Below are 13,445 nucleotides of genomic sequence, written 5' to 3' on the forward strand. Positions count from 1 at the left end.
TTTTTTTTTTTTTTTTTTTTTTCTCTCTCCTATTTGTACATTAACGTGAATACCTCAACTTTGGCACAGCTGCTTGGGTAAGCGTCTCAGGTGTTGAAAATATAGCTGCTAGGATGTGTCATGAGTATTCAAGGTGATAATCTATGAAACCAAGAGAATTCATTCAGGTTTTTAAGAATTACCTTGGCTTCCTTTTCCCTGTCCTATCCTTAGGTTAGGGAAAATGTGTTTCTGGGCTAGGGCTTGTTTTTTAGTGAGTGGGTGGTTCAGTGGATAAACATTCTGTCCTTTCGTCTCTGGGTACTTGAACTCTTACATCAGTCTTCAGCCACAAGTCAAATGAGTCTGGTGACCTCATTCCAGCTCCTAGCAGACATCTGTCCACATCACAAGCCCATCAAGTCTGGCAGAGTCCCGGCCGCTGGCAGCCCGGGCTGGGGCAGTGTCCAGTGCTGGAACGGCAAGGGTTGCAGGTGCGTTGGCAGAATTTCGCTGCTGAAGCTTGTGCGCTGCCTGCCTGCACAATGCTTGGCTCTGCTTCTTGCTACCAGCTTGGAGTCTTACTTTTTAACTGCAGTCAGATGAAAACTTGAAAGGAAAAACCAAACTACACTTGTCTCTAGCTTCATGTGTAACTTTTACGGCAGGTATAGGTATTTGGAGGATTGGGTAGTGTGTGTGGCTGGCTTTTTTTGCTGCTGGATTTGCTGCAAGCTGTTTAGACTCTGTTATTTTTGCAGTCCTCTGTGTGGATCTTGAAACGTTGCTTGAGGCTGCTTGGTGCAGCTCAGCGCATGCAAAATAAGAGTTCTCGTTTGCCAGCGTAAAGTCACCTTTAGGATGGCATGAAAGTCAATTTTCCACATGCTCGGAGGAACGGTTGTGTTACCAGCTTTACACAATGACTTATATCTGGCAAGAACTTGCAAAATAGTCTCTCTGGCTGATTGTCAAAAATTACATCATATTGGAGTAAACTGCTTTTAAATCAAACATCCATTATTCATGTATATTAACTGCTTTTTTATTTTTTTTTTTTACTGGCTGTTTTGTGTATGATTTACTCTTTTTCTTTCTCTCTGATTGTCTGTCTGTCTCCCTCAGCTGCTCCTTTTAAATCTTAGCTCATCTTTAAATTTATGGAGCCAGAACACTTATCTCTGTGTACAAGTATCAATATGCTGACCTTGCATTTGTTAATAGTCAAATTTTGTTGTTGTTGTTGCAGTGTTATGTGCCATATTTACAGAAGGCAATTCAGTACATTTGCACTGGGAAACTGTGCCCCTGAGGCTTGTAAACTTTGAAAATATTCTTTTTCCACATCCCTTTAGAAATAAAATTCAAACTTGCAGCAGTGTGTACCATATGTTGTACTTAATTTGATGACTTCTGCTGCAAATGCATATGAAATAGCCTTACCGCTTTTGTAGATACCCTTTGAATTGAATGGTTTTGACCTGAGCGAAAACCAGATCCCTTTTTATTCATGATGGACTTGAAATTTCATGACCCTTTCTTTTGTTGGCAATATTTGTATGTATTCAGACAATGTTTTTTCTAGTTGGCAGAGGGATGGGCAGAAGGAAAGGGGGAGAAACATAATCTGAAAATAAATGCAGATTCTGTTCCCAATCTTGCTGCTTGTTCCTCTGCCTCTTTGAGCATCTCAGGTTTTTTTTATTTTGATCCTCTGTCTCTAAAATGACAGTTAGGAACCTCTAAACTAGACAGTTCTTTCTGAGAAAGGGGTTCTTTAATGTGTCCTGTGTGTTATTCCGAATGGAAGAGGATGTAGGTTTTGAGTGTGGTTTTACAGTACACATTTTGCTAATATTTATGATACTCTGTTCAATACTTCATCTAAATAAGAACTAAATATACTGTATATACAGAGCGCTTTGCCCAGTTCCGAGAGACAGCTCAGTTTTTCCTAGCTGCGCGATGTGGTAACTTTTGACAAGAAGCAGAAATGTGATTGCAGAGGGAAACGAGCTATTTCACAAAGCAGTTGTCTGCTGGCTTTCAGCCAGGACAGTGGGTTGAACACCCCTGCTCTTGTTGAAAGTACCACAGGCTCTTTGATAACAAGCGCTTGGGGATTTGTTGTTTTAATGTTCCATCCAAAAAAGACATCTCCAACAACACAGGATCCCAAAACACCTGCTGGGGTATTGGACATGCATGGAAGACTTCCATCAACAGCATTTCCTTCAGTTCCTTGGTTTTTCTTGGAAGTATCTCAACCAGAGTACATCGACCACGCTTGACCTCACTTAGCTGCAAGATGTAACAAAGCTCACAGCTTAGCTATTCTGACTACAGAGACTTTAATTCTTTGTGAATTAATTTAGTCGTCTTTCTTGAGTTCTTGGACAGCATTTAAAGAGAGTTCCCCGTACCCACTGCTCTGCAGTTTCATGAAGTACAGTAACTTTTCCTTTCTTCCTCTGCCTGGTCTCATGAATTTGCCAGCTTCTTGGCGCATCTGTCCGAGAACAGTGGTCACAGGTTGAGATGTGCCCAACTCTCCCAGTAAAGAGGGAAATTAGTCTAATGCACTGCCTTAACAAAAGAGAGAGTATGAGCATGAATAATTAATACCACTAGTCTGTGGCAATCGGATAAAATGAAGTCCCATTTGCTCAGCCTTATTAAAAGAGGGAGAGAGAGAGAGGGAGAGATGGTAAAGGTCGTTAAGGGACTTGTAACATGGAAAGAATCGCCTCTGAGATGGATAATGTGTTTTCTAATCTCTGTGGTCTTTAACTAAACATAATGGTAAAGGTACTCTGGCTATTTCTGGCTTGTTGAATTATTAAGCATTCTGGGAGATTGCTTGGCTCTTATCCAATAACTTAAGACTTTTTCATTTGAACAATGTTAATAGGTAACACTTTTTATTTTGTGCGTTAGATCCTGGTACATCTGCACAGAGTATTTAATGCTTTTCCTCCCTTGCGTCCCCAAAGTCCCACTGGGGGAAGGGATGCTCGTTAGTGTGTTATCCCAGGGTACTTCATTTCACACCCAAATGCTCTTGGTTCACTTACCTTCAGTTCGGTACCTATTAGGTCACTGGTCTTGGGTGTCCATTATAGGATTACAAATTTCTTTAAAAGGGTAATCCCTTTGCAGTGTGCATTACAGGATTATAAACCTCCTAAAGATCTTACGCTTTATCTGCCCTTTAACATACAGGCCCTTATTTCAAGTCCCTATTGACCAGGTATTCTCATTCTTTTTCTCCTTGGCCTTTGTAAAGAAAACCCTTGTTGCCTTGGGATTTCATAGGAGAGCTCATCAGAAGTGTTCTAGCAACTTCAAAATTGTCATCAGTATGCTTTTAAAAACCCTGACTTAAAGAAATTATTATTCAGACTTTAAAAAAGCATTCTGAGTTCTTTTTGTTTCTTTACCTATCAGTATGTCAGGGTAAGGTTTTGAAATTCATTTGCAGACCATAATATTGGTCAAGACAGAAGTTGAATTTAAAGGTAGGTAAAACCTGGATACCGAAAATCACAAAGAGACTCTTTCTTCCAATGACAGGGCTAATTGGCTGGAAATACACACGTGCATTATAAAATTTAAAAAAAACCCAACCCAACGATCTCTAAAAGAATGGAGACTGATGTGAGAAGAGAAGGAATTGGACGGAGTGGGAGAAGATGAAAAGACAAAGGCTTTTATTCCAGTTTTGTGGATCTAAACCTTTATTTTTTTACAGATTTTCTTTCTTAGATGCAAACACGTTAACTTGGTGACCATCTACAAGTTATGTGAGGAGAAATAAACAGTTTTTCGGCTGGTGCTACCTAGATATGAGGATTGCCACAGCTCTAAAATTGAGACTGCAAGCAGGAGAATATCTAATGCTTGTTCTGATGTAAAACAAGGGAATCTTTAAATGCTATGTGGAAGTAATTTTTCATTATAGTCTTTCATGGGCATAACTGAATTTTTCAAGTGTGTATCATATGTTTATAGGATAGATGGGAGCTATGGTCATTTAGATAAATTAATACTTTATGGATGTTCATTTTAAGTATTAGCCCCAGGGGACTTTTGAGAAAGCAGCATTTGGCCCTCTCCTCTCCAGAGTTTTAGCGTACATCTGGGAAGGGCTTGTTCAGAGGCTCAACTGGGAGCTGGAATATGTTGCTGTTGACCTGATCATTTATTGTTCATAAGTTGAATTCAGCCGTTTATTGACTTTGTCTTTTGATCAAAACTTTCCAAGGAGAAATTTGGTTGCCAGGCACAGATACTGATTTCCTTTGCACTGAAACCTGTGCAAAGTACCTTAAGTCTTAAAGATGAAAGATTACATGCTAAAGACTGGTATTTGAGGCAGATAGCTTCACAAAGACAAGGCTGGGAAAGGGAACTATTTGGGAGATTACAAATATTATAAGCAACTGAGGAAGTCAGGTATGAATGTGTTGATTCTAATAGGGAACTGATAACATATCTGAATAAAACCATGCCTGCCCTTTAGTTGGGAGAAATGGCAGGTGTAGGAAACCTACAAATTCTCTGCCTTTCTTTGCAGTATTCCTAGAAATTTTTAAAGCTTCAGTTTTGTTGCCTAGAGGCGTCCATCACAAAATGATCCCCTCCTGCTCTCAATTTGACCTTTGAGATGCTAACTAAAATTGCACAGATAGGAAGTAAAAGGCCAGGCAGCATCACTATCGCTGTTCTGGGAAATGTTGAAATAATATGTACAGATAGTGTAATATTTATTAAGCTGCATGTGGACATAATCAGAAGAGTAGAAGCTAAGAATATTGATGTGACGTTGACATAGCCATGCTGATGTTGCCATGGAAGCCATAAGTTTTTTCTGATGTTTTAACTACTGTTACTCTTTTCATAGTCATAGGTTTCTTTTAAACTAAAGGAGCATCACCATGAAATTTAATAATGTTTATGAAGTTATGTAAGACCAGGTACTGTGCTGAACTCCACTGGGCTTTGACCAGTACATTTTTCTGTTTCTAAAAATACTTGCTCTCCTAAATTGAAAGGCCCAAACAGATAAATCTCATCTGGCCACACAGGAAAGACAGTGAACATGATTAAACTGATTGCTGTGCAAAGGAGAGGTGGGTGAACAGACGGGAAACAACTCGTACCTCTCTTCCAGTCTCTAGTCGAATCATCTCGGATGTTGCTTAAAATCAGAGCTGTTTTTATTCCTTTCCCATCTGAACTGCCACTTCAGATGTAATATTTCTCTTAATCTGCTTCTGCCGCAGGATCTGTACAAAAGCCGTCAGCAGGGCCTGTCAGCGCTGAGTCGGTGTTCAGTTCTGCTCTTCATTTTTTGCTGTATTTGATTGAATGTTTCTTGCCCAGTCCATCTGTCTAAACCTTCTAAATGTTGATTCTGTTTACTTTTACTAGTCTTCCAAATATTAAAATTGATGAAGAAACTATTTGCTTTTCCATGTAAGCCTTAAAAATGTGACCTGGAGAAAATCTGTATGGCTTGCTTTGCCTGCCTGAGAGCTATACCTTTCTGATACTGGTTGGCAAGAGCCTTGCATCCCTGCTTCTTGATGGATTCCATTGTGAAACTTGATTTCCTCATTTCTGAGGGCGTTATTGCCCTTCTTAATAGGGGTAGATCTGTATCTTGGTTATGTATTAGCATATTGAGAAACGAGTCCTGCAAACCACCTCTGATGGTAATAACTCTGCTCTACTTTATGCTGCAGCAAAATGTAGTTGTTGTGCTCAGGCTACATTTAGCTGGTGTTTGTTCTCTTTCTGCCAGATTCTTCTTTACAATCTGGAAACAAGTCAGTGTCTGAAGAAGATGGGCAACTCGATAGGTGACTTTACGTGTGTCAACCTCCAGAACAGTCCTCCAAACATGCTTGTTACAGGCAATAAAGACAGAAGGTAGGTGCTACCAAGAGCTGTAACCCATCTCAAATTAGCTTACTTCCTGTCCTGCTGTCCTACATCTGGACCTGCTAGAATTTGTTTCTCTTCTAATGTTTCAAATGCAGCCTGCGTGAACTTCAGGAACAAAATATTAGGTAAGAGTTGGATGTGGCTACCAGTTTGCTTTGTTTCAGAAAGCTCCATGGGAAGACTTTCTTTCTAAGCCATTTGGTGGACGCAGTTGGTGTACAGCCCAGCGAGACCACTTGGAATATCTTCCACTTCCCCACCACCACCCGCAAAATTAGTTTGGCATTTAAAAGCTCACTTTCTGATATTAAAAAAAATAACCTAAGGGATGAATCATGTAGGATGAGATGGGTCCGTCTGCCAAATGATGTCAAGAGTGTATTTCGGAACACTGTGATGTCCCTCAGGTGACAAAAAAAAAAAGAGACTTTCATATGAACAGATTCCAGCTTCTATTTAGCTGATTAGCAGCTTTCTCTTTAACTCCTTGGCTTGGGGAGTAGGATTTTCCCAGCACAATATCTGGTGCCAGGAATGGACGCGCTGGGAACAGTGCAAAAGGATTAAAGTGCTTAAAAAGACCCTTTGAGTCCAATTTTTAGATTTTCTTTTTTTGGCTAGTTATTTGTGGGGTCTGATCCAGTGCACCAAAGGAGATGTGGGATGGCGAGGAGCCAGTCTCTAATGGCTCCCTGTTCCTTCCCTCCTCCTTTCTGCACTGGGCATCAGGCTGCAGGTGGTGGTCTGGTGTGGTGGTGGGTATCAGATTGTAAGGCGGATACTTCCCTTTGCCAAATCCCAGACCTCTGTCCCGCCAGTGCAGCAGCTTGCAAAAATGATTATTTTGTCAAACAGGTTTTTTTTTTTCCTTCTCAGTGAATAGGCAGTACAAGCAAACCTCACACTTTCTCAGCAAAGAGGATAAAGGAAATATCAGAAGTTTGACACATGTAATTGAATCCTTGGGAGTTTTTTCCCCCTCTAAAAGCAGATAATTGATTTTCCAAAGCACCCCAGTAAAACTACCTCCAATTTTGATCTCTTGCGCAATGATGGGAGAGTAGATAAAGTTGATATCCCTTAAGTGAGATTGAAGTTTACTCCCTTTATACTAGAGTAAGTGTCTGCACCCTTTCCCCTCCAGAAAGCTTTTCAGTTTTTCCGCTCAAGCACTGACTGAGTTCAAGGGGTTTGGCCATCACTAAAGTAGCAAAAAGTTAGGAATCAATAATTCAGCAAATAAGTTTGGCATCCAGGAGGCAAGACCATGTGTATTTCAGAAGTCAGTTCTTCATGTGGTGCTGCATGAAGGGCATTAATAGGTGCTGGGCATCCACAGGTGGAATGTGACTTGAACCTCCATAGCCCTATTACAGAGCAAGTGTACTAAATAGGGATCTTGCCATGGGAGTTCACACTGCTGATGGCCAGTGGGAAAACTTACTGCTTGAATTAAATGCAGCAATTTCACAATTTTACGAGTATATGGTATTCTTTCATTCAAAGCCATGATTCTGAAAAGTGACACTTGTCAAATGTTTTTGGTAGGACCTATAAAATCTGTCTTTCCATCAGAAAATACTCCTGAAGCATTGCTGATTTATTTGATTACCTAGCTGTGCTTCACACTGACAGGAGGCCTGATAACAGGGAGTGTGTGCTGCTGCACTGCACAACAGCACCCTTTTTCTTGGTGGAACCTAAGATGGTGAATAGCATTGGAAAAGCAAACATATGGCAAGCCTGGTGTATACCATCTCTGAAAGGTATGGATCAAAACATGTATTCCATGTTCTCCTACAGGCAAGTGAGCTTACTTCTAAAGTAGTCTAGCAGGAGAGTCAAAGCCTGGTCATGAGAACGCATTCCTTATGGCTCCGTTGAACTCGGATGAATCCTATGTGCTCCCACTGAGCCCAGCTGTTGAGGCAGGAGATGGCAGGCCATGCCAGGTCTGCATTAGAGCATCACATTAGATTTGCAAAATGCTTTTTTTTTTTTTTTTTTTTTTTGTAAAGCATATCTAAACAACTCAAGTGTGCCTCTAATTCTTCCAAGGGTGTGCCAGAATGGACACCTGCCTGAAACCTGGGCCCTTGCTGATGAAATAACCAGGACACAATCAGATCTTCATTTCCAACTGTGCTTACCAAACAGAAGAAGCTTTGATTGCCGTGCAGAACACATGCAGCAAGACAGGGCGAGTGCTGGATGTGAACACTTCCAAAATACCCCATCCTTACCCAAAGCACAGCTCTAATACGTAGCCAAAGCTTCTCTCTGCTGGAGCTGGAGAAAGCAAGAAGTCCTTTTCACCATCAGCAGCTGTTGTGATGGGATTTTCCTAAGGGTGGCTGCAGAGCCACACAAAGCATGCTCCTTGCTCTGTTCCAGCATGTTTTTCTACATGTCAGATGGATGTTGCTCTGTTGGAGTTCTGGACTGTTCTCTTGCCTTTTATTTCGGTTGCTGAAATGTGTTTGTAAAATTGTATGATGCAATCTCCATTTGAGAAAGGAAAAGGAAAGACTTGCAACACCGTTAGGATCGTAGCAGGGGTATGGAATAAAGTAAAGTTAATGTGTTGGAACGAGTGTGTTTTGGCCTTTTCTGGAATTAATATGTACCTGATGGTTTCATTCTTGATGGCCATCAGCTGGAAGGAACTTTCTCTGGCTTCTTTTCAAATCTGAGATCAGTATTTCCCCTTTACTTCTGTTTTCACTTGCTGCATCTTTTTTTTTATTCACAAATGTACTTGCTTTATCTCTTAATCTCAATACATACGGATCAAAAAACATACTCCTTTGTGATAAGTGCTGGGTTTAAAACTTAACACCATTAGCTTTAACTGGTTTTGTGGACTTGTTGCAGTGGTTGAAATGCTAAGCTCTTTTTCTACAGTTCTGCTTCTAGCCGAGTGTTTGATATGTTTCTCTTCAAAATGCCTTGTCTGAGTGATCAATAATTTCTGAAAACCAGATGTACCTAAAAGCTACCCACAGTCAGTAGCTGCATTTTTTAAATCAGAAGAGATACTGATTGCTGGATGCTTGTGGATAGCTTTGTTTTAGTATTGGTGGTTGACTCAAGCATATAAACCTGTAATTCACTTGACTTTTGAATTGCCCCACATTTAGTCTCTTCCTAAATCTTTGTAATAATAGTCTTTTCCTTGATCCTCGTAATAATATTACCCCTTGGCCATAGTGGACATGGGTTAGGTACCAAGGGGTAGGATGTGTTAGCAGTATACCCAAAACATGGTGCTTTATGCCCCACGGCATTGCTAACATTTTGGGAGGCACAAACAGAGGAGCTTTCTCCAAATTTCACTTACATCTTGTATCACCTGGGGCTTGTAAAGAGACAGAGAGGTCCCGTATGGTGGGAGAAGTCTGCCTCAAAAAATCTTTGATAATAGAAGTCATAGTGAAAATTCGGTGGTGAAAAGTGTCAACCGTATTGGATTTCTGGCCCTGTAGCAGCTGTGGGACTACTGCTATCCCAGATGTGTTTTCGTAACCCCCAAAGTACTTGCGCTCTCAGAACCCACAGGCTGCAGAGCTACAGCTTTTCTTACCTCTGTTCTTTATTTGCTTTTGTTTAGGGTCAGGGTATTCGATCTCCGCAAAAGCGAATCTTTGTGCTCCCTCTATGCCCACCAGTTAGGAGTGTCTGCGGTTCAGATGGATGACTGGAAGGTCGTCAGTGGAGGAGAAGAGGGCTTGGTCTGTGTGTGGGACCAACGGATGGGCACCAAACTCTGGGAAGTGCATGCCAGGTAATTTTGTCTGTGTGGGGCCTTATCGCAAGGGTGTTTATTGGATCTGGCTGACAGGAGGAACGTGGGAATGGGATGATCCAGGACCAAAATGATAATATGTCCATGTCTAAAGCTTCTGAGAATTCTGTTTAGTTTTCATGTGATTTGGGAACAGATTGCCTCCCCACCTGGAGTCTTGTGCCTGGTTCTGTGTGTGCCCTTTAGCTGTCATAGGCTTTTTGCTCGTTAGTTAAAGAGTGCTTCAGTCGGCGTAAGGGAGCATGGAAATTGTTTCCCCTGGATTTTCTGTGAAGTTCAGTTAGTGTCTTCTCCCCGCCCCATCCCCAACCAGTATTTACTTTACTGAACCTTGGATTTAAAATGCTGGACTCCTGGCTGTTGTCTTCAGAATGACTGGTCCTGGCTGTCTCTATCCGCTATATCCTTACACAATACCTGTGTTTCTCTTCACCTCATTCATGCATTCCCTTAGCAGTAACCATCAAAACCAGGCTGGTATTTAAACTCATTTAAATATTAAAATACCAGTTTGTACTGAAAACACAAGAAGTACAGTACTGAAAGTACAAGCAGAGATCAGTATCCTGGAGTTGACAGAAGACTGTTAGTTGCTACAGCCAAGTTATGATTTCCTGATCGAGGCACAATTCCCAGGGTGTAGCTTTGTCTGAATGAAGACCTCAAGGATTTAGCCCCTTGTAAGTCTGAGTGATCCCCTTAATAAAATGAACAGATAAATCCTGATTTTTTTTTTTTTTTTCCCTAATGCATCTTCCCCAAAGAGGAGGTAGATGAGGTATTTACAGTCAGAGAAGTTCAAGTTGGAGTTGTCATTGATTAATAGCAGGTATCTCCTTCTCTTCTGACCCTGTGAATTATACAGCCCATTGTGATGCGGCTGATGCATTAAGGACGATATTGCATTGATTGTCTCCTGGAGCAGCACTAATGAGCATGTCAAGAAGGAGGGCAGGCAGTGCAGATCTGAGCTTTGGGGGTGTACTAAAAGTGAAACCATTAGATTAAACATTTAAAATACTGTTTAATCTATATAGCAATAAGAAGGGATCACTTCAATCAAAAAGGCTGTGTGTTGTTATCCATGCCCAGTGCCATGAGTGGAAAGCAAGGGCAGAAGCTAAGGGAGATGACAGGAGACACATTAGGGTCATGGAGATGAGCCATCTTAATCGGAGAAGATAAGTTACTCCTACTTGAACAGTAAATGCTGTTACAATGGTTCAGGGTTAGTTTATTCACCAGTGAGAGGAAAAGGAATGAAGACCAGACCTCTTAGCTTGTGCCATATAGTGCATTTCTAAATCAGCCATGGCTCAGTGCTTGAGGGTGTAGGGGTCCTGGGTGTCTCCATCCTTCATTTTGGGAAGCATCCTGCTCTTCCCAGGAGTGTGCTGCTGCAGTCCTTAAAGCAGCAAAGCAAGCGGGCAGCCTGGATCCTTTGCAGCCTGTGTGCTGCCAAGGGTCTAAAATATTTTCTGGCCTCCACGTGTGTTCTGGTAACAGCCCACTAGATGGGGATAAAAGCTGTGTTTATCTGCTCCAGACAGGAGGAGAAGAGCCAAAGGTGTGGGTTCCCAGCCTCTGGCCGTAGAGAGGGCACTGATTTAATTGAGTTCTTGTTTAATCCAGAGCAATTCCTTTACTGCACTTGGATTTTAGGAGTCTAATGCAGGTGGCATTTCACCCAGTGCTGTGGGTTGTTTTTCAGACATCCAGTCCGCCATGTATGGTTTAATTCTCATAGCCTCATCACTGCAAACATCCCTGATGAGAAAAGTCCCCGAGGCGCCAGCATCACGGATGATGACCTTACTGCGCACCGCAAGTGAGTAAGCCAGCTCTGAAGGGTAGGATTTCTGGCACTGCAAAGATCTGCTTTATTATATATTTTAAAATGGCACACTAGGCACCTGAGTCATGATCCAGAGCAATAATAGAGAAGGTGTAGCATCTAAAAAATAAAATTTAAAAAAGTTTAAACATAAGGCTTTGAAAACCATTGATGAATTGGCTCTTTATTTACTTCTGAGCGCAAAAAAAATGCATTTCTTTTTCAGCAGGGGAATGTAAAGGCCACTGAAGCCAGACAGGGAATGCAGCCCTTTCCTTGTTTTAAGTATTAGTAATGATATCTCCTCCTAAAGGAAAAGTACTGATATTTAAACTCCAGGTTTTGGTATTTGCATCTCAGATGGCTGTTAGCATGTCTAATTGAACTATCAAACTAAAATGTACTTTTCTTCCCCCTTCCTGAATAGATGAGAAATGTTTCAGCAGATGACAGTCATGTCTCTGCAGTGCTAAAGTGAATGATTCACCGACCGTTTCCAGGGCTTGGTGGGGTCCCTGGAAGGAGGCAGGAGGGAGTTTTGTCTGCTAGAACTGCACAGACAGCCTTAGTGCAGAAGGGATGTGTTTTTATATTCAGCTCCTGAAGCATCAAATTTTGATCCTTTATGGCAATCTCTAACTTTGTTTGTTTCCCCTGTTGAAGTACATAATTAAGGTAAAATGGTGTGTCCTGGTTGTGTTTTGTACAGGCATCGAGGAATCATTTATGCCTACGAGTTCTCAGTGGACCAGTTGGCTGTAGAAAGCATCCTTCCTATTTGCCGCTCTTCCTACGATGAAGTGACTGGTTACAACTACAACATTGGCCTTGCAGTTCCCTATGATAACATTTAGGTAATTCACTTTACTTGGCTTCTGTGGTCCAGCCCTCTGCCAAGTACATGGCCAAAGGCAAAAAGGAGATCCACATGGGACAAATGCCAAAAAGATGGCATTGGCTGCAGGCACATCAAATGGGCTGAGCATTTGCCGAAAACTTGGGGATATGAACCAGAACAGAGAGTGTGGCTGCCTTCGAGCATATCACTAAAATATGTTGCTGCGCAAATGTTCAAAGGTCCACTATGGTGGAATGGAGAGACTGAAGACTGAAGGGGAACAGTATGCTTCGGTGTAAACAAAAATGTTCCTTCATGCTGCTTGTGGGAAAAATGCTGCTGATCCCATCTTGGCAGAGGACATGGTCAGGAAGCGAGAGCCCCAAGTGGCAAACTGCTGAAGTGGTGGGAGGCTGGGAGCACATTGAGGAATTGATGCCTGTCCTGAGAGGGGAAAAAAAAAAACCCCACCAAGGACTTGGAAAAAGCATCTGGCAGAGCCACATGTTTGAAATTTCTTTCCTTGTAATAAGCTGCTCATTCTTCTTTTCCTTGGAGTGCATCAGAATGTGTCTAGGAACAGAACCGTGCACAAAAGGTTATGGCAGTTGGGAGAGGGGAGTATGATGGAGAGAGGGAGGGGAAGGTTGGCCTTGGCCAGGCCGGATGCTTGGAAACTCAGCAGGACACACGCATCAAAATTATTTTAAAATAAATTATTTTTTTAAGTCTCTCAAATTCTGGATTAAATGTTTTGTAATTGTATATGTACATGTGTTTGTGGGGGGTTTGGCCCGAAGTCTTTTAGGGTGAGCTAACCCCTATGCACTGAAACAAAAGGCTGTTGTGTCTCAGGTTAGTTGTCAGGTATGTTCTTTGCTGGATCATGCCCTTCCACAGCACCTCAAGGTTTTCCCCAGATGCCTGGGACTTGTGTTTCTGACACTGCCCTCACTTCCAAGCTGGGAATTGATCATGTTGATTTAATGACGCAGAAGGGATGAACTGGCCGCAATCCCTCTGCATGAGTAGTTCACACT

General features: G+C 41.8%; 1 protein-coding gene across 2 annotated transcripts in view; it reads left to right on the top strand.

Moving 5' to 3' along the window:
- Nucleotides 1–13,170, top strand: part of FBXW8 (F-box and WD repeat domain containing 8) — a 53,279-nt gene extending 40,109 nt beyond the window's left edge. The window contains exons 8-11 of one of the 2 annotated variants that reach the window (XM_052795753.1): nucleotides 5,786–5,913; nucleotides 9,539–9,712; nucleotides 11,445–11,561; nucleotides 12,277–13,170. In XM_052795753.1, the coding sequence (XP_052651713.1) occupies nucleotides 5,786–5,913; nucleotides 9,539–9,712; nucleotides 11,445–11,561; nucleotides 12,277–12,421 (564 nt within the window). In that variant the 3' untranslated portion in view covers nucleotides 12,422–13,170. Of the gene's footprint in view, nucleotides 1–5,785; nucleotides 5,914–7,986; nucleotides 8,519–9,538; nucleotides 9,713–11,444; nucleotides 11,562–12,276 lie in introns of those variants that run through there. The other variant, XM_052795754.1, reaches the window with a different exon arrangement.
- The last annotated feature ends 275 nt before the right edge of the window (nucleotides 13,171–13,445 follow it).

The sequence above is a fragment of the Harpia harpyja genome, chromosome 9 (assembly GCF_026419915.1).
Source record: "Harpia harpyja isolate bHarHar1 chromosome 9, bHarHar1 primary haplotype, whole genome shotgun sequence".
Classification (NCBI taxonomy): Eukaryota; Metazoa; Chordata; class Aves; order Accipitriformes; family Accipitridae; genus Harpia; species Harpia harpyja.